The sequence below is a fragment of the Danio rerio genome, chromosome 4, assembly GCF_049306965.1.
Source record: "Danio rerio strain Tuebingen ecotype United States chromosome 4, GRCz12tu, whole genome shotgun sequence".
Classification (NCBI taxonomy): domain Eukaryota; kingdom Metazoa; phylum Chordata; class Actinopteri; order Cypriniformes; family Danionidae; genus Danio; species Danio rerio.
Window position 1 is genome coordinate 16,463,926 of NC_133179.1, and position 22,226 is coordinate 16,486,151.

The window sequence follows — 22,226 nt, forward strand, 5'->3', positions numbered from 1 at the left end:
TACATCTATGCCCACTTAATATCCCCACATAATTATTACATAACTTACTAAATACTTAAATAATTGTAATGCATTAGCCCCAACACTAGTGGCTAAAATGGAGAGAAACAGATAAAAAAATAGTTCAGATGACTTGTTGCTGTAATATAGTTTTCTATACAGTTTTCAGAATGTATATGATAGATTCAAATGTTAGGATCTCCTAAGATTTTAGGATTTAAAATATTTTTAACAAATAATTTTTGTAAAGCTTATCAAAAAAAAGTATGAATTTTCAAGAAACAGATGAACAGAACATTGGTGTTGCTTAATGTTTGTTTCATTTCTAATTGTGGCTTCGCTTTATCAGGATTCTTTTATAAGTGACAGTAGTATAGACCGTATTTGAAATGTAATATTTTGTAAAATTATTGTTAGTATTTGATTAGTATTATTATTAGTATTTGAACAGCTTGATGTATCCTTGTTATAATAAAAGCATAATTTTTCTGTAAAAAAAATCTCATTGACCGCAAACATTTGAATAGCAGTGTGCAGTAAGTATTACAGTACATTCATTTATATATTAAGTCATGTGGGGTTTGACGTCTTAATTTCACATTCACTTTAATATGGGGGGAAAAGCATGCTATCAAACATGATGTATCCAGGTCTGTAGCATAGCGTGTAAATTATGGCACAATTACCAAATTTGCCTGAACTATTCTTTAGAGTATTATCATCATGCATGACACCCTGAGAGGAATAAAACTCTCAGGCCTAACATCATTGTGCTCATACTCCGGTTCCTTAAGCTTAAACAATTCTCTTTTATTGAAATAATAGCTGTCTCCATCTGAGTGCTATTCATTCCTTTAAAGCGGCGCTGGGCTCAGCCATATCTGACAGGATAAATGTGCTGGATTATACAGGCGATTTCCAGAGACGATTCGCCGATTACATTGACTCTGCTAACAGAAAAAGATCAAAATGATTATTCTGAACGCGCGTGTGTGTCTATGCATATGTATGACGATACCGATCTCTCTCACTTCTTGTGTTTTACAGATAAAAGGGAGAGAGCGAAGCAGCTAAATAAAGCAGGGAACAAGCCCGTCTCAGGACATCAGTCCAAAGAAGAGGATCTGCTGGCAGAGAGATAAGAGGAGGGAGGACAGGGAACCACAGAAAAGAGAGAGAGAATGGGATATTGCGGCATATGGATCTTCCTCTTGTTCCTGTCTCTCTGCTATCAAAGCAGCACTGCAGAGGCTGAAGGTAGACTGCTGAATCATGCTTTATCTACATGCCATAGGGGCTCCTCAGTCCCCGCTGAACTGCCAATATCCCGCCCTACAGTCAATCACCCTCTGAGAAGGTTGCAGGCATGAGTCAAAATCAACACTACTTCTAAATCTGGGCAAAATTTGGTTGTGCAGTTGGAATTAAGTTACCCTCAGTATATCAAAGAGGAGTTATTTTTAAAATGCTAAAATATAAAGTTATGCTGATTATTGTCAGACAAAGATCCTTAATTATTGCACTGTAAAAACATCTTACTGCTTGAAATTTAGTTGAATCAAATGACAATTTCTAGTCTAGTTCTAGTGTTTTTACAGTGTAGTTATGTCTAAATTATTCCTGGTAGATGAATGCGTTAAAAATATTTTTTTTTTGCTGCTTGCGCAAACTGCTTTTTTTAAATAAGCTGAAAACAATTCTTGAGATTTTTTTTTTTTTTTTTTGGGGACAACTTAATTGGTTTATGTTCAATCCATTTAAATCGGTTAAGCTTGTGTAAGGGCCCCTATCATACACCCCGCAATAAGGCACAAGATGTATTTGGCATAATTTGTTGCTATTTTCAGACCAACGCAACCCTGTTTGGGCAGGGGAGTCGCGGTAGAAAGTGAAAGTGAACACCAGATGGGGGAGGAGGGCGGTTGAAGAGGGGGAAAGGTAAAATGAGGTGCTGGATCAGATTTCCGAGGTGCCTGATCAGAATCCGGCGTGTACCGGCACAAATTAAGCCCTGGTTGTGTGCTCTAAATGCATACACATTGCTTAACACACACAGGATGTACAGAAATACATTAATGTCTTTATAAATAAAAAAATAAAAAATGTAAATATTATAAAAATAATTATTATTACTGCATAAATAAAAAATAAAACACTGCCTCTATGCCGAGGGGCTTTTTTTCAGTTTATTCATGACAATTGGTATTATTTTTTATTTGCATATTTACATTTTTTTTTATAAAAACATGTTATGATTTGTCTACCTGTCGGGTTTTAAAGACGCATGCATCACCATATGGGGCACAAGAACAGGACGTGTGTTTGGATAATACTCAGTTTTTTCATTTATTTGTTTCCTGGAAATTAAAACTGAATTTAGAAATAGTTTTCAAACTAATCATTGCGCTAAACAAGCTAAATTAAATATGCAGGCTAATGGATGTCTTCAGTGGAGTGCGTACAACACTGTTTCCTTATCGATGAAAGTAAAGGACTAAAGTAAAGAATAAAAGTAAAGAGAAAGTAAAGAGGCCAAATGGAGGAGGCTCGTTCTTTATCCTCGCGCTGCAGATAGGCGGTTTAACTGTTTCCTCGCTAGTGAAGCGTTCAGTTTTTCCACTTACAAATCCGCAATGTAAATAGCAAATGCACTATGGAGTGACACAACTGACACCTAAAGGGAATGGGAGATGAAAGTCTGATTGGTTTAATGCACATTATGCTCAAAACACACCTATAGCTCATTAAGAGTATATGCAAAAACCTGTTAGACCATGTGGGCGTAAAGCATATTTTTCTGTCCTTAAAATAGCAAAAGTTAATTCAGACATGCCATTAATACTTTTGCACCATACGCTTTAGACTTTCTGCCTAGATCATTAAAATAGAGCCATTAGTGTTGGATCAACTTGACTAAATTGTGTGGAGCCCTGCAGTTTTTACAGTGTGGTTACTTTGTAGTTGGTCACTTTTGTCAGATTAAATTATATTTCTTTAATAATTCATGTTAATTCATAGTTATTTTTAATTTAAAAAGTTAGTTAGATAAGTCAATATGGTACTGTATGGTAATCTTTAAATAATCAAACAGTTTGCAGTTACAGTTAGATAGTATTTGTTTCAGTTCAGTTGTAATTAGTTGATTAATTTCTTGTAAGTAAAGATAAATTATTTAAACTAAATGTTATTAGTTTATATATTCATTTTATTTTATTTTATTTTTGAATAATTAATCAGTTACGCTACAGACATGTTCTTCAATAAAAGTATATATTATATTTGATATATATTATTTGATCTTATTTAGCTGGAAAAATATTAGAAATTTTAAGATTTTAAAGTCATTTATGTCAGTTCAAATAGAGTTATTTAATAAAAAAATCTAACAAAAGATGCTCAGGGGTAGCTTAAATAATGTGTCTGTGCTCTTTGGGTGTGGGATTCATCAGAATAATAATTTTTTAAATAATTTTTCCACATTTTTCGAGTGCCTTGGAGTATTTTTTTAATAGTTATTTAATAGTTGGTTGAATAATTAATTAAATTTTTTTTTTAGTTATCCAATTCTGTTAGAATCTCCCACATAGCTCACTTTGTACTTTTTCTGACCTGAAATTCCTGACCTGGCAAAATCTATATGGCTTTCTTACGTGGAGCGACTGTCTTCTGTACTAGAGTATTTGAGAAAATCCACCTCTAATGCTGTCCATGTTTGTCAGCTGTTGTCTGTTTGCACACCTGAAGACTCGATACAGGTGGAGCTGAAGTGAACATTGAGTTCTTCCATATGTGTCCTTCTGAATCAGCAACTTCTGCTGCAGGACATCTGCATCCCTCCTGCAGAGCCAGCCTTTAAGATAAATCACTGCACCCTCTCTGATTCCCTCTCTGCAAAAAAGCGTGTATGTGTGTGTTTCACCTTGAGCTGTGTGTGTATGAGGCGAGAATGTGAAACATATTGAATTCATGCAGGATGGTTTTAGAGGAGTCTGTCAGGACCAATTACTGACTGAGGCACTAATGCCCTGAAACACTGTAATTTTCCACACCTCTTCAAAACGGCTGTTTGCAGTGACAGACACTTGACTATGAAATGGAAAGAATGTACTTTGTGAGGTCACGTCCTTGTGCTCTTTCAGCATCGCACTAACTTCTGTTAGGTGTAAAAGCTTGAGCATCTAACCATATAGTAATAAACTCGCATGCCTGTAAATACACAGTCAGGCAGTCACTTTTCATTGCTTTCAGGGCCCTGTTTTCATCGTAATGACCTGCCAGTCTGCTTTTAGATTAAGTGAATGTTTGCTTATTTCTTCGCCGATTTTATGGGTCGGCAGTGAATGGAGCTCTTTAAGTTGTATCGTGTTAAACTACATCATCTTCACAGGCTGATGATTTTAATCTTGCGGCAGATGATTTCAGTTTAATCCTATTCACACGCAAGTGCGCGCTCCGCAAGCCGCAGCTGAGATGCGACTAGAAAGGAAAACTGGAGATTATCCGGTTGTTGTAGTGATAAAGGCTCTGTCATGATATTAGAGGTATTAATGTTAATAAGCATGTTTACATGATCACCGCTTTAATAATCGATTGTCCTAATAATAATAATGACACATAACAAGTTTTGAAAGATTTATCTAATGCTTTTGTAATATGTAGCTCTTTGTCAAAGCCAAAAACTGACAATGTGGGAAAATTATTTATAATATGGTTTAACTTTTAAAATCTCCAGACATGCTAAAGCATTTTAAGAATTTTAGCCTCACATTAATTTTTTGTGTGCCTTCCCAGCAGGCACCGTTAAAAAAAATGCTAATTGATTTGATGTCAGTTGTGACTACCTTGATTTTTAAATTAGGTTAGGTTTGGTTAGGTTACTTTATTTATAGCTGAAGGTACATTTGGAGTCCCCTATTCATAACAGTGCCAAACAAAAAAACTCACATATTAACAACAACATATGTACGAGAAGACATCAAACATAAAAACATTCATAAAGAATAATAAACCCAAGTAGCAAAGATTTCAGGCCAAGATTTGGCATAAAGCTGGCACAGCAGGCATTCATCCGGCACTGGCATATGGCATGTGGGCCAAACATGGCCCGTGTTTGGCACCGTCTTTAAGGTAACACAAAATACTTGGGCCAGAAATCAAATGTAGTATTTGGCCCAGATGCTAATAATGGATTTGTGGGCCATGTAAGTTTGGCCTAACCTGACCCACAGTTAAAATACATTTTTATTATTTCTGAATGAAGGAAAAAAAAATCCACCTATCAGGTCGCTTCGAGAAAAAGAATTCCCATAGCCCACCTAAAGGGCAATGTTTCAAGGGTTCATCAATTTCATTGCAGTCGTGACACATGACCAACATATTTCGCCCAGTTTAGGCCCAGATATGGGTTAGTAACTTGACTGGGACTTGGCCTAGATATGGTCTATGTTTTTAGTTCTTGTCTGGAAGCCAGACTTGGTGTAGTCCTGTACTGTAATTCACCGCAGCATGTTGGCCAAGCAAAAGCTGGTTGTGTGGGCCAGAGATATTTTGCTACAGTATGTGGGAAGTTATAGTAGCTAATACCCTGAACTTTTCTTTTGTAAAGCTGCATTGAAACAATAGATATTGTGAAAAGCGCTATGAACTTGAATTGAATGGTGTAGTCGAGAGGAGAGGAGAGGAGAGGGAATCCTGTTTTTTGTAGTTTGTGGACAAGAGTTTCAGAAGGGGGTAAGGTTGTTGGAATTGAGGACTCTAACAGCTTGTGGAAAGAAGCTGTTGAGTAGTCTAGCCGAGTAGGCTCTAATACTCTGAAACAACCTTCCTCAAGACAAGAACTGGAAGAGACAGCGGAAGGTATAAGTGGAGTCTTTTATAATACTGGAAACTTTACTGGAGCTTCATGAAAGGTCAAACTCCTGAATGAAGGGGAGACTGGCACCAATGATCCTCTCAGCTGTCTTCACTGTCCACTTAAAAGTCTTGCAAGCAGCAGCACTGCAGTTCACGTAAAGCATGGGTCTCAAACAGGATTCCTCGAGTGCAGCAGATCTGCACTGTTTTCCACCAACTCTAATTAAACACAGCTGATACAAATAATCGAGGTGTTCAAGACTACTAGAGACTATTAAGCAGGTGTGAGTTGGAGGTGGTTGGAACTAAAATCTTCAGAGCTGTGGCCCTGCAGAGTTTGAGACCACTGCTGTAAAGGGTGTAGTGAAGGTCTCAGATAGAGGACAGCTGCCGAATTCAGATTTTTCCAGTCCGTCTGTCTTCATCTCTCCCACTGGTTGAATGCCTCTGGTCCGTCAGAGCGAGTATCCTCACTGGACCGTTAAAGTTTGCAGTTAAACTTTTTTTCCTCTCCTAGCATGCTAAAATAAATCACCAAAGTGTGCAGGGTTTCCGTTTTACCAACTTTTCCCAAAATGCAACTGAAGGTTTTATGCTAGATGATCAATAGGTGTTTAATGCATGTACTTTTGTTTCCAGAGCTCTTTTGTGTTCTGATGTTATTATAGCATCTGTCTTACGCTTGTTGGGAAGGTAGAAAAAAAATGAGCATTTCAAAGCTTTCTTCTTAGAAGCGTTGGGATGCACTTGTCTGTTTGGGTTTTATTGTATTTCAGGTGTGGGTGTGTGAAACTATCTTCTCTGATCTCTGGCTGTAAGTTGTCTGCTGTTATTAGGTCTAATCTAGTGCCGATAAGCTCCTGCCTTCAGCAGCTTGTCTTTGGAGAGTGATTTCAGAGGACATCTGCAGTCCACTTAGTAGTGCCGGTGTAATCACCTCACAACCAGTGCCATGTTCAGAGTGAACCAAGACAACAAACAAGTGGGTTTGGTTTAGGGAGTACGGTGCTGGAGATAAAGCTCAGAAAGCATCCTGAGTTTGTAGGTCATATGAAACACAAGCATTGTTTGGCCGGATTTTACTTTTATTCTGTCAGGTCTTATTTTTACACTCTGAAGCTGATGTTTGTGTTCAGTGTAGTTTTTAACGTGTAGGTTATTCTGCTTGGATGTAAGAGTTGTGGTTTTATCTGAGTTCACACTGCCATCTAATGGTGGCTGCACACATTGTAGCTGGATGAGAACAAGAAGGCCTTGTTGCCCAAACATTTACATATCAGCCCCGTAGCCAGCCTGGTTAAAGGGGTAGTTTTTTTATTAAAAAGGAGACCTTTTTGCAGTTATTTACTTCAATTTTTATTTAATTATGAGGTTTAAATACTGCATTTAGTGGTATTTTAAGCACTTTTTTTAGCTGGATTAGCTTGTCGCAGGGTCATCATAGCCACACTTTTTGAAGTACCAAAAACTTTCCTAAAGATTTAGAATATAAAAAAAAAAAATTACATATATCATTAGGAAAAAAAAGGAATATGCTTAAGTTTTAAATTAAAAACTGTAGCCTATTGTATCATTTATTAGGCAAATAAACTAAGCACATTCATCTTTCCTCAATCAGAATTTGGCCAATAATTTTTTTGGCCAGGAATATTGAACAATTAAATAATAATAATAATAATAATAATAATAATAATAATGTAGAGCATGATGATTTTTCTGGTCTCTCTTGTAAAAAGGTACATTTGAAAATATATAGATAAAAACAAAAGCCAAATTAGTATTAAAATTAATTTCCTTAAATAACTGACAGCTTAAAATAACTGAGAGCGCATTACCTAATTCTTGTACCATAATTTAAATGACCAACCTAGATTATAGATGTTTTCAATCTGCCAAAAAAAATTGCATTGTGCATTATTTGACATTTATGCAGCCTTGAGCTGGAGGGGGTCTGGTTTGGGGATCACAGGATCTCATCTCTGTTATTCGCAGACGATGTTGTTCTGTTGGCTTCATTGAGCATGGACCTTCAGCATGCTCTTGAGTGGTTTGCTGCCGAGTGTGATGCAGCTGGAATGAGAATCAGCACCTCCAAGTCCGAGGCCATGGTGCTCCACCGGAAGAAGGTGGTTTGCCAACTCCAAGTTGGAGGAAAGTCCTTACCCCAGGTTGAGTATCTTGGGATTTTGTTCACGAGTAAGGGAAGGATGGAACATGAGATTGACAGGTGGATTGGTGCAGCGGCAGCAGTAATGCGGTTGATGTACCGGTCCAATGTGATAAAGAAGGAGCTGAGCCGAAAGGCGATTTACATGTCAATCTACGTTCCTACTCTCACCTATGGTCATAAGCTTTGGGTCATGATCGAAAAGACAAGATTTCAGGTACTAGAGGCTGAAATTAGTTTCCTTCGCAGGGTGGTAGGGTGCACCATTTTATAGACAGGGTGAGGAGCTCTATCACCCGGGAGGAGCTTGGTGTAAAGCCGCTGCTCATCCACATCGAGAGCAGTCAGCTGAGGTGGCTCGGGCATCTGTTTCAGATGCCTCCTGGACGCCTACCTAGGGAGGTGTTCCAGGCATGTCTCACTGAGAGGAGACCCCAGGTAAGAGTCAGAACTTGCAGGAGGGACTATGTCTCTTACTGGCCTGGGAATGCCTCAGGATCCCCCCAGAGGAGCTGGAGGAAGTGTCTAGGGAAAGAGAGGTATGGGGTTCTCTCCTTAGACTGCTGCCCTCGCAGCCTGGCCCCAGGAAAAGTGGTTGAAAATTAATGAGTTACCTGACCACACTATCTGCAGTCAGTTCTAAATAAATATATTCTCTGCAAATTTTTTTTAAATAATAATAAATAAATAAATAAATAAATAAATAAATAAATAAATAAATAAATAAATAAATAAATAAATAGATAAAATAAGGGAGCACTGCAAGGTAAAAGCACTTATGTAGGCTAAATGTTAACACTCATCTAAAATGATTTTCTTTGGTTAATTGTACCACAATAGATATATTATTATTAACTTCGATAAATTCAATAAAAACTGTAAAAATGTATGGCTTATTAATATTTGTTGTATTGATTAAAGGGAATGTTCACACAAAAATTTTAATTCTGACATCACATACCCTTGTTTCAAACCTGTTTTTTTTTTTTTTTTTGGACAAAAAAATTTGTTATTTTAAAGAATGTTGGAAACCTGTAACCACTGACATCCACAGTAAGAAAAAGAAATGCTATGAAAGCCAATGGGTAGAGGTTTCCATCAGAAAATCTCTTCTTTTGTATTAAACAGACCAAAAAAAAAAAAAAAAAAAGTTTGGAACAAGTGAAGTAAATGACCTTAGAATTGTCATTTTTGGCTGAACCTTCCTTTTAATATTAACAAATTGGACATTTTTGCAATGTGCTACTAGTTTTCATATAATTTAATCAAGTTTTAATTCCCCAGGATGCTTTAATTTACCATAATCTCCAAACAAAACCAAAATAAAAACAACAGACATGAATCAAAGCATGTTCATCAATAAAAAAAGAACTGATTGATGATGTTGTTAATTGTATTATAAACAGTGAGCTGTTAATGATTTTCTATCTGAAGATCTGATCTTTCATCCATTTTATAAATTAATTTCACCGTCAATCAGGTTTTGTACTCCAAAAGTTCTCATTATTAACCATTTTAACAGTTACAACGTTATCAGTCATAATAATATGATATATTTTTCAAATAAATAAATCTCAGTAAGTCAGTAAGTCTCTCTTGTTCTTTTTCAGTATGCCGTACAGCCATGCCTGCTGATATAGTGTTTCTGGTGGATGACTCCTGGTCAGTCGGACCGACCAGTTTCCAGCAAATCAAAGAGTTCATAGCGGACATCATCCGAGCCTTCCAGGGAAATGTGTTCGGACAGGAAGGCATTCGCTTTGGGGTGACCGTCTATTCAGACTTGCCCAGGTCAGTGTCCACAGTCGTTTAGCATTTCTAGCAGAACATTTATGAATATGCGAGACCTTGCTTTATATACTCAACCTTGTATCTTAGTAAGCACAAATAAACTGCTTGAGCACTGCATATGCATCTGCTGGTGTCCTTGTTCAGGATGCGTATCGCTCTGACGGATTATTCCACTCTGGATGAGGTGCTGCGGGCCGTGGAGGACGTGCCGTATGAGGGGGGCAGCAGCCGCACTGGCCTGGCATTGGAGTTCCTGGAGGAGTCTGTGTTCAGTCCTTCTATCATCAGAGAAAGCGCCCCAAAGGTGGGAAGCTTTAATCACTATCCCTTCAAAACCTCAACATTCACATCTGTTAGAAAAACAGTGCATTCATAGGTGGCAGAGTAGCTATATCTAAAGCGGGTAACACTTTTAAATAATGGTCCATTAGTTACTATATTTACTAACTTGAACAAACATTCATTATGATATTTATTTATCTTTGTTAAGCTTAGTTAATGTAATTTCAATTAAGCAATGTTCATGTTAACTCACTTGTGCATTACCAAGCACAACTTTAGATTGTAATAATGCATTAGTAAATGTTGAACTATGATTAATAAATGACCATTTATTTTTAATTAATGTTATTAAATACATTTATTAACATTAACGAATGGATTATTATTCTAAAGTCACCTTAAAGCATTATACACAAGTCAACTAAAGCCCTGGGAAAATCTCAAACACATATTTTATGTGATATTGCGTGATTACTTCACATTCTTTTAAGGCAGAAATGCATCTTAACTCACTGTTAAAGGCGGGACAATCAATTTGAATGTGAAACTGCTGTATGACATGACAGTCAAAGCAATTGAGAAGATGTGTAATGTACATATGGATCATGGATAAAAGATCATGGAGAGGGTGGGCACTCTTAACCTTTAAATTATTTTGCAATCAATTGAACCTTCATTTTAGGTTCCAAACATGCATTGGATGTTATTGAAAATGCATAAATAATTTTGTTAAGGTCAGTTTATTATACAATTTGGATAATGGCTTGTACAAAGACCTAATGAATAAATCATTCAGTCAGTCAGTCAGTCAGTGACTGACCGACCATGTTGACAATGGAATTGAGGAACCAAATGCAGGTTTATTCTAGACCAGTGGTTCTCAAACTGTGGTACATGTACCACTAGTGGTACGCAGGCTTCCTTCTAGTGGTACGCGGAGGAATGAAATATGTCATGTACATGCTACACACATTTCAAAATGTATCAAAAATTATGTTTATAATATGTCATATATGACATATAACCTATATTTCTGATGTAATCTGCCACGTTTTTTAAATGTGCAGAGTTGTAGCTGCTTTACTGGGCCTACTGCGCTACTGTATTTCTATACTGCTCATTTTGGTGGTACTTGGAGAGACAATATTTTTCTGAGGTGGTACTTAATGAAAAACGTTTGAGAACCACTGTTCTAGACAAACAATGGCCAGAGCAGGGGCAAATGGTTACATGCAGGGAAATCCAGAGCGTAGTCCAGGCGAATGATCAGTTTCGGCGGCCAGCAACGCAAACAGCCAAAGCAAGGCAAGGGAAACACGTCGTTAAGTTCACCAAACAGTTGACAAGACTCATCCCAGATGTGTGTGAGTGCTATTTATATAGTCCTTGAATCAGTTCATGAATAGCATCAGCTGTGTGTTTGCAATCAGTGGAAAACAGGAACCAGTGTGTGTGAGAGGTGCATTGTGGGAGTTGCAGTTCTTTAGTGTGGTGTGTGTGTGTGTGTAGTCCTCCAGCGATCCGCAAGAATTTGATTGCTGAAGATTGTGAGAATCAATGAAACAAAAAAAGTGCTTCATGTCTCAGCAACTCAGCAACATTTATTATAATTATTATTTACTAACAACACAGGCACAAAATACGTTAAGACATGCTTCTTGGTTGTAAACAATGGCCCAGATACTCATGAAATAAACCAGTTAAAATAACTTCATTTCTGGGTGTAAAAGCGTTTAAAACTTATTAACAAAGAAAAAAAATTACACAAAAAGACCTGTTTATAAAATGAAAAGGTTAAAATATTGTTAAACGCTCGTCGTGAATCCCAATGAAAACTTTGTAACTTAAATCCTCACCATTAAAAAAAAAGTTTTTAATTGGCATTTACAGATCCATTACGAAATTTGTACATTAATGGAAACTTCACATTCCACAAAATGTTTTTATAGTGGATAAAGGTTGTTTAGATTGTTAAAATGTAACCCTTACTAAGACTAAAACGTGTTCATTGTAGCAATCGACTGAACTGTTCTTTGGGTACTTCGGTTTATCTAATGACATTACTGTGAAAACTTTTTTTTAAATAGAAATAGAAATGAACTTTTCTGTTTAATTGTCCTTTATTATTTTGGCACACTCTCCAAAAAAATTCCATTCTAATCTCTGCATGCCTAAAACTCCAGCAAAGTATTAAAAATGCTACTTTCGCAAATGAAACATTCTGTCACATATTGATAGAGCAAGCTTATCATTTTCTGGGAGAGAGCTGCACCTGCAGTCTGTCATTGATTCTGTCAGGACATCTCGTCCTGCGCTGCAGTACACACTCTCTGCTCCGCAGTGTCCCACCCATCCTAATTTAGGGCTTGATTAGGATTCCAAAGCGCACACAGCTGCCGGTCCTGCCGCCGAGCACCTGGTGTGGAGAAAAGAGCTGGCGTTTATAATGAACTGCAGAGATTTCACCTTTTATTAAAACTCTGGTCACATACATGCACAGTAATGGCACATTAGTGTACGGTGCATAAAGATGAATCCAGCCGCAGCTCCACCAGTGCTGCTGAACTTTAGCTGACCCACGAGATGCTTCTTTTTCTGGTTCCTCATTTGTGAGTGTAAGCGACTCTGCAGGTTTGGATCTGCTGCGGTTGGAGAATTATGTATGCAATGAGATGATAATTCATGCTGCGTGCTTTCAAGGGCATCAGTATCAGCATGATACTTTTAATGGCAGATTGAGTCCTTTAGTGAAGACTCACTCTTTTGGGGGGATTTCATGGAAGCTGACACGAAAAAAGTCCAAGGCATATTTCACAGCAATATCAAAAGAAAGTGATTCAAATTACAATCTGCATGAAGAAAGTTCAGTCTATTGTGTGTATATGTATGTTGTTTTGTGACTTTTTCCATGTCAGTGTAGCGTATTTTTCCCAGAATGTCAGTTTAAAGTTTTTCCCTGTTACTGTAAAATAAAATAATCACACATATTTAGTTGAATGTGCTATATTTTTGAACAATGTTCATAATCTGTAGACTTACAAAAGTCTAATCTCACCTATACATGTTTTAGGTACAAGAAATAATACCTTGACCTCTAGTTGATCATTTGGTATCAGAAAAAGCCAATATAAAAGGCAAATGCCTCTAGATTACGCTTTACAAAATAAAATATGATCAAGCCTTGATTTTTAATTATTTAATTAGGACAGTAAGGTCTGACTTAGCTTAGACAAAAGTATTGTACAGTATAGAATATAAAGTCATGGTGCAGTGGAAAAAGTATTAATATTGTGTATGACTTCCATGAGCTTGGACGACTGCATCCATACATCTCTGCAATGACTCAAATAACTTATTAATACAGTCATCTAGAATGGAAAAGAAAGCATTCTTGCAGGACTTCCAGAGTTCATTAAGATCCTTTGGATTAATTTTCAATGCCTCCTCCTTCATCTTACCTCAGACATGCTCAATAATGTTCATGTCTGGTGACTGGGCTGGCCAATCCCGGAGCACCTTGACCTTTTTTGCTTTAAGAAACTTTGACATGGAGGCTGCAGTCTGAGAAGGAGCGCTGTCTTGCTGAAGAATTTGCCCTCTCCTGTGGTTTGTAATGTAAAGGGCAACACAAATGTCTTGATACCTCAGGCTGTTAATGTTGCCATTCCACTCTCCATATCTCTCGTATGCCCCCATACTGAAAGTAACCCCAAACCATGATTTTAACTTTACCAAACTTGACTGATTTCTGTTAGAATCTTGGGTCCATGCAAGATCCAATAGGTCTTCTGCAGTATGTGATGATCAGGATGCAGTTCAACAGATGGTTCATCAGAAAAATCTTCCTTCTGCCACTTTTCCAAATGATCAACTAGAAATCAAGTTATTATTTCTTGCTCTTATACTTGGGATCAATGACAAGACTTTTGTCAGGTAGTATATTATAATTTAAATGAAAAAATCTACAAAAACAAACAGCATTTAAAGTTATCAGTAGGTAAACATTACAGTAATGAAAATTATAATATTTTTTAGACAAGTAAATGATATAGAAACATTAAAGAATAGTAAAAGTATATGATGACACAACAGTAATAAAAACTGTGGTATAAAAATCTGCACTTTTAGAACCTTTTTAAAAAAATATATATTATACTGTATGTAAAAGTTCTGTCGTACTTGTACATGTTAAATACATACTAACCTTAGACAATGCAAATAAATAAATAACAATTATATTTTTCATTTTTTTCAGCCTTAGTCTTTTTGGGTTAAGCACAGGACCGTTACTTTATTTTGTGCATCTTTGAATTTAGCAAGATGTGTATTTTTTATTAGCATGTAGCGTGTCTAAGGGAAAACTACAACTATGACCCAGTTTAAATATATATATTTAAAATAAACTACAGCCGACTGCACTGTATTTTACTCTATTAGAAAAAAAAATTGGGCAATAAAATGTCCAATTTATATTTCACACCAAAAATGAAATGCCATTTTATAAATTGTTATTTTAGGAATGATTAATATTTCGCACTGTAAAAAAAGTCCATGACAAAAAGTCATGACAGCAAATATTTATATATGCTGGGTTATATAATATATATATAATATTTTTGTCAGTTTGATTAGAAAAGTTCATTTTATTCAACTCTAAAATTTGAAACAGCAATTTTTTTACAGTGTGGCATTTTTATTACGACTAGGTAAAATATTTGAGTTTCATTGTTAATCTATATAAATTGTGCTGTCTCTTTTTGTCTTCAGATTGCTGTCCTGATCACTAATGGCCAATCTGATGATCAAGTGGACGATCCAGCCAAAGCTGTAGCAGACAGTGGGATTTCACTGTTTGCAGTTGGTGAGTTTCAGCACTATTATCAGTGGTGTTGTAGTTTGAACAGGCGTGACGCATATGTGTCTCAAAGCGACTATAGTGCAGCAATTTACGGTTAATGTTAACACTGGCACTTGTGCCAAGGCATAAAACATGCATATGTATTTGTGTGTGTCAGCCTTGTTTCCTTGACTTTCTTACGCTCTTTCTGTTTTGACGCCCAGAGTGCTGAAATAATTATGGCTCATTACCCGGTGGCCAACTAATTGCTGTAATTTTTCATCAGGCTCATTCCTCCTTGCCCCCTTCAACACACACACTCACATAAAACACACACACACACCGACACCATGTCCTGCCTTTCTAATCAGTTTTTCCTGAGAGATGTGAATAAATCAGCCCGTTTGACACATCTATGAGACACATGTACAGCAGGGCAACATGCCGCGACATTCTCCCATCATCACTCAACACCCGATACACCCTCAGATAATACTGGAGAACAGTCTGAGATACATAAGGGTCACTCATTCACACACACAAACACACACTGTTAAGCTAATAATGTGTGTTTTAGGTCTATATGAGCATTTTAAACAGTGAATCTATGGTATAGTGGTAATTGAATAGTTGTGCTGCTCATGTGGGAGATTTAGGTTTGAGCTTGGCCTGCAACCTGCCGTAATTTCTTAATACTGTATGTGATCAATTATGAATAAGTTCTGCATGGAAGTCACTAAATGTGCCTTACCTCCATGACAATTTTAGATGATAAACCTGTGGCATAGTGGTAAATTAATAGCTATGGTGCTCATATGAGAGAAGAAGATTTGAGTTTGGCCTGCAACAGGCTCTAATTTCATAACATGTGACCATTTCTGTATAGAAGCCATTAAATGCATCTGTTAGATTTGATGACAAATTTGGATGATACACCTGCGGTATAGTGGTAATTAAATAGCTATAGTGCTCATATGAGAGAAGAAGGTTTGAGTTTGACCTGCAACAGGCTCTAATTTCATAACATGTGGGCATTTCTGTATAGAAGTCATTAAATGCACCTGTTTGATTTCATGACAAATTTGGATTATAAAACTGAGGCAAAGTGGTAATTCAATAGCTATGGTGCTCATATGAGAGAAGAAGGTTTGAGTTTGACCTGCAACATGCCCTAATTTTAGAATATGTGAGCAGTTCTGTTTAGAATATATTAAATGTGCCTTACATGCCTTCATGGCCAATTTGGATGTGAACCTGTGGTATGGTGGTAATAAAGTGGCTATGGTGATCATATGAGAGAAGAAGGTTTGAGTTTGATCTGCAACATGCCCTAATTTTAGAATATGTGAGCAGTTCTGTTTAGAATATATTAAATGTGCCTTACATGCCTTCATGGCCAATTTGGATGTGAACCTGTGGTATGGTGGTAATTTAGATAGATGTGGTGCTCTTGTGGGAAATGACAGTTTGAGTTTGGTCTGCAACCTCCTCTAATTTCATAATATGTGAGCAATTATGAAGCATTTCTGTATAGAAGCCATTAAATGCGCCCATTTGATTTTGTGACAATTTTGGATGGGAAACCTGTGGCATAGTGGTAATAAAGTGGCTATGGTGATCATATGGGAGAAGAAGGTTTGAGTTTGGCCTGCAACATGTCCTACTTTCATAATATGTAAGCAGTCATATAGCAGTTCTGTAGAGAAGCCATTTTTTTGTGCTTTGCTTGCCTTTGTGATAATTTTGGTAGGATGAATCTGCGGCATAGTAGTAATTGAATAACTGATGTGCTCATGTGAGAAATGGAGGTTTGCGTTTGGCCTGCAACATGTCCTACTTTCACAATATGTGAGCAATCATGTAGCAGTTCTGTAGAGAAGCCATTCAATGTGCCTTACTTACTTCATGACAATTTTGATAAGATGAATATACAACATAGTAGTAATTGAATAGCTGTGGTACTCATGTGAAAGATGGAGGTTTGAGCTTGGCCTGCAACTTGTCCTAATTTCATAATATGTGAGCAATCATAATAACCGTTCTGTAAAGAAGCCATTAAATGTGCCTTACTTACCTTCATGACAATTTTAGTAATATGAATCTGCAGTATAGTAGAAATTGAATAGCTGTGGTGCTCATGTGAGAGATGGAGGTTTGAGTTTGGCCTGCAACATATTCTCATTTTATAATATAACAAAATATGGTACAGTTCTGCATAGACATTCTTAAATGTGACTTACAGCTCTTCTTGACCATTGGATCATGATCCTATGGCATAGTGGTAATTGAATATTATGAAAATGATTAAATTATGTAGCTTACTTGGTCATTTTCCGCTGTTATTTCAGGGGTGAGGAATGCCGATCAGTCTGAGCTGAAGAAGATCGTCACAGAGCCTCATGAGGAACATCTGATGCTCAGTCCAGACTTCTCCTTCCTGGAGCATCTGCTGCCCAAACTCTCTCGCCGCATCTGCTTCACTGCTTCGGAACCACCTCGACCTGTTAAACAAAAGCCGCCAGGTAAATCCTCCATGAGTTCTGTCAATGAAACATAAAGCTTATATATTTTTAAGTGTTTGATGCGTTAATTGGATTGTTAAACTCGGATCTCAATTGGTTAGATGCTGGTTGTTTAAAAGTAAACAAATGAAAATGTGCACATTGTTTACTGTGCCTCAAGTTCTTCCAAACATTAATAGGTTTCTTTATTCTGTTGGACACTAAAAAGATGTTTTGAAGAAAGCTGTAAACTGGTGATTATTGACAGTAAGAACCATAGAAGTCAATGGAAAATACCATAGAAGTCAATGGTTTGAGGTGTCTAACTTTCTTCAAAACTATTTTGTGTTCATGAGAGCTATGAAAGTCAACCCGGTTTGGAACAAGTGAATATGAGTAAATAATGAGAGAATTTTTAGTTTTGGGTAAACCATTCCTTTTTAAAAATGCCTCACAGGAAAAAAGTAAGAATTACTGTAAATGAATAGGTTATATTCATTAAACCCTGCTGAAAAATCCAGCTTAAACCAGCCTAGGCTGGTTGGCTGGTTTTAGCTGGTCGACCAGGCTGGTTTTAGAGGGGTTTTGGCCACTTCCAGGCTGATTTCCAGCCATTTCCTGCCTGGTCTTAGCTGGTCAGGCTGGGAAATAACCAGCTAAAACCAGCTTGAGCAGCCTAGCCAAGTTGGGAGTCCAGCCAAAACCAGCTATATCCAGCTTAAACCAGGCTGGTCAAGCTGGTTTTAGCTGGATTTTGCTGATCATTTTCCAGCCTGGCCAGCTAAGACCAGGCTGGAAATGGCTGGAAACCAGCCTGGAAGTCGCCAAAACCCCTCTAAAACCAGCCTGGTCGACCAGCTAAAACCAGCCAACCAGCCTAGGCTGGTTTAAGCTGGATTTTTCAGCATGGAAATGAACTCTTATATTGATGTTTATTTCTACATACATGTGAAGAAATGATCAACAGCATATAAAGTGTAATTGTGTTTTATGCAGTATGTACATTAGAATTGATCAGGCCCTTTAGTGTAAAGAGTATATTCTGAAACTGAAAAGAAGAATTTATTTATATAGCACTTTAGGTATTACAGATGAGTTACGCAGCTTTGCACAAATGTCAATGTTGTTAAATTGCCCTGCAAAATACCCTACATTCATAATATGTAAGCATTTCTATATAGAAGCCATTAAATGTGCCTGCTGGATTTCATAATTCATTATTCATAAATTTTTTGATTGATAATCCTGTGGCATAGTGGTAATTTAATAGCTATAGTGCCCATATGAGAAAAGAAGGTTTGAGTTTGACCTGCAACGTGCCCTAATTTCATGACATGCCAGCATTTATGTATAGAGGCCATTAAATGCACCTATTTGATTTCATGACAAATTTGGATGATAAACCTGGGGCATAGTGGTAAAACTCATGAATTATGAAAAATTCAACTGCTGTATAAAGCAGCTCTACGGAATTCTCTTAAATATTAGAATGCAACTTTTGGTTGTTATGATGTTTGCATTAATAAATGCTTCAGTTTACATTTTTCATTGTTAATAATACACACTGCAAAAACTATTTGAAGAGTTCAGATGCAAAAATCTCTAAGTGACATCTGAAATGTTCTTCTAAAATTATGTTTTGATTCAGTAATTTCACTTTTATGGCAAAGAATGGGTTATTTTCATTGATTTAAACATGAAATAACTCAACATAAACATAAGAGGCAGAGAAAAAAGCTCATTGACGGAGAAAATTCTAAATGGCACTCGGAGGTCTTTGCATCTGAGCTCTTTATTTATTCAGGTTCCATGTTTAGTGATTCATGAGTATTTTCTTTTTATTTACAGTTGTGAATTGCATCATGGGACCTTGATCTCTGCTCTGTCGGCTTTTGATGTTGAAAATTCAAATCTACATTATAACAAAGTGACTTTTATTGACATTTGAATATATTTGCAATAATATAATGTATAATACGTAATATATAGAGAACTAGGTCTGTAAAATAACAGAAAATGTACTGTCATTTATTTTATTTTTTTTAAATAAGGTTTATAACAACAACCCAGACGGTATATCACTTTCAGCTATTAAAAATGTTAATAAAGTCACTTTTTCTAACTTTTCATGGTTAGAAGCTGTTGGGAGAAAGATCAAGGTGTCTTAATGCAATTCAAAAGCATAAATAAATGTGAGGAAAAAAAAACATGAATCGCAAAATACTGTTAATTTACAAAAAATAAATATTATAGTGCAATCATCTCAAAAGCTAATTATATCACATTCATCCTCATACATCTGTTGTTCTCTCTTCTTAACAGTGGTGGAAAGGATAATCGGGCCTAAAGATCTGCAAGTGAGTGAGCTGAGCTACAGCTCTCTACAGCTGACCTGGAGTCAGGCCACAGGAGACGTTACCGGCTACAGGCTGCTCATCACCCCTGTGTCTCCAAAGGGCCATCTGCTTCCTGCACAGCAGACGCAGGTGAGACAGCTCACCTAAACATATGCACACCGCAGGCAGCAGCGCACAGCAGATGGAGCAATGCACATGGACACGTTTGCGCCGGTGTTGACTATACATTTGCATTCTTATTTTTTCAGATTGATCTAAAGGGAGATATCAGTAGTACTCCAGTAACCGGGTTGAATCCGAAGACTGAATATTCTCTCAGTGTGTACGCCATCTATCCTGGACGCATTGGAGAGTCTGCTACTGTTGCCACAGTAACCAGTGGGTGTCAGATTGTATATAGCAAAAATGTTTCTAAACGTACATGCATGCTACTGTATATCCACAGTCTTTTTCTGGTCAGAGCAGGCGCAATTAATGTCACTTAAATATGTCAGGACTTCTGGTCTCATTTATTTCCATTGATATTTTTAGCCAAGTATTATGTTGCAAACTGGTATTCTTTTTAGCACATTTTTAAATTTTTATGTATATATTGTTATAAACATACTAGTTTGTAGTGCAAGTAGTTTACTGTTTACTGTTTTTGTTATTCATAGTCATCAAAAAAAGTAAAGTCTAAAAAAAAAAAAATCTAAATTCTGTCACCGTTTGTTTATAGATATCTAAACAGATGTCTTGGCTAAAACAATGTGCTGTCAATGAAAGTTAGACATCTACCAATAGTACAAAAATACTGTAGTACTGTAATCATCAAATAGACTTCACATTCAGTTGAAGTTAGAATTATTAGCCCCTCTGAATTATTTGGCCCCCGTTTATTTTTTTCCCCAATTTCTGTTAAACGGAGAGAAGATTTTTTTCAACACATTTCTAAACATAATAGTTTTAATAACTCATCTATAATAACTGATTTGTTTTATCTTTGCCATGATGACAGTAAATAATATTTGACTAGATGTTTTTCAAGACACTTCTATACAGCTTAAAGTGACATTTTAAGGCTTAACTAGGTTACTTAGGTTAACTAGGCTGGTTGGGGTAATTAGTTATTGTATAGCGATGGTTTGTTCTGTAGACTATCAAAAAAATAAATAGCTAAAAGGGGCTAATAATTTTGTCCTTAAAATGGTGTTTAAAAAATTAATAACTGCTTTTATTCTAGCCGAAATAAAACTAATAAGACTTTCTCTAGAAGAAAAAATATTATCAAATATACTGTGAAAATGTCATTGCTCTGTTAAACATCATTTGGAAAATATTAAAATTAAAAATAAAAACTCTTGTTAGACTATTGTTAGATGTGCACAATATGTTGACGACCATATTGATATCGGCTGATAATTGCACATTTTAATGTTATTATTATCAGTTCTCATTAACAAAATTAGACTGTTTTCTATAAGCTAAAGAGTCCTATAGTGACGTGAAAAAAAATAAATAAATAATGAATGTGTTTGTGTTTGTGTGCATGCTATACTATAAACTATACTACACTCAGCAGACACTTTATTAGGTATATCTGTCCAACTGCTTGTTAACGCAAATTTCTAATCAGCCAATCACATGGCAGCAACTCAATGCATTTAGGCATGTAGACATGATCAAGACGATCAAACTGAGCATCAGGATGGTGAAGAAAGGTGATTTAAGTGACTTAAACGTGAACGTGAACGTGGCTTGGTTGTTTGTGCTAAACGGGCTGGTCTAAGTATTTCAGAAACTGCTGATCTACTGGGATTTTCGCGCACAACCATTTCTAGAGTTTACAGAGATTGGTCTGAAAAAGAGAAATATCCAGTGAGTGGCAGTTGGGTGGGCACAAATGCCTTGTTGATGCCAGAGGTCAGAGGAGAATGACCAGACTGGTTCCAGCTGATAGAATGGCAACAGTAACTCAAATACCCATTTGTTACAACCAAGGTATGCAGAAGAGCATCTCTGAATGACGAATCTGCAGCAACTGCGGGATGCTATCATGTCAATATGGACCAAAATCTCTGAGGAGTATATGCAGTACCTTGTTGAATCTACGCCACGAAGGATAAAGCCAGTTCTGAAGGCAAAAAAGGGTCCAACCCGGTACTAGTAAAGTGTACCTAATAAAGTGCCCGTTTGTGTATTTGTACTATATAATACTATACATAGACATACATATCGCATGCAAACGTGAAAGCTTTCATTATTTATTTTATTTTAATTTAAAAAAAAAATTTGCACTTGTCACTTTAGGGCAGGGATGTCAGTCAATTTCTGGAGGGCCGCAGCCCTGCACAGTTTAGTTCCAACCCTGTAGGTTTCAAACAAGCCTGAAGGACTCAATTAGTTTGATCAGGTGTGTATAATTAGGGTAAGAACTAAACTGAGCAGGGCTGCGGCCC

General features: G+C 36.7%; 1 protein-coding gene across 4 annotated transcripts in view; it reads left to right on the forward strand.

The window, feature by feature from the left end:
- col7a1l (collagen type VII alpha 1-like) overlaps positions 1-22,226 on the forward strand; it is a 93,071-nt gene that overhangs the window by 10,355 nt on the left and 60,490 nt on the right. For all 4 annotated transcript variants that reach the window (XR_002458152.2, XR_012402022.1, XM_073947120.1 and 1 more), the window contains exons 2-8: positions 1,048-1,257; positions 9,631-9,811; positions 9,956-10,115; positions 14,861-14,954; positions 17,279-17,452; positions 19,754-19,917; positions 20,037-20,166. Coding sequence is in view for 2 of the 4 variants with exons in the window: in XM_073947120.1 (XP_073803221.1) it covers positions 1,182-1,257; positions 9,631-9,811; positions 9,956-10,115; positions 14,861-14,954; positions 17,279-17,452; positions 19,754-19,917; positions 20,037-20,166 (979 nt within the window). In the remaining 2 variants the exon portion in view is untranslated. The remainder of the gene's footprint in view (positions 1-1,047; positions 1,258-9,630; positions 9,812-9,955; positions 10,116-14,860; positions 14,955-17,278; positions 17,453-19,753; positions 19,918-20,036; positions 20,167-22,226) is intronic.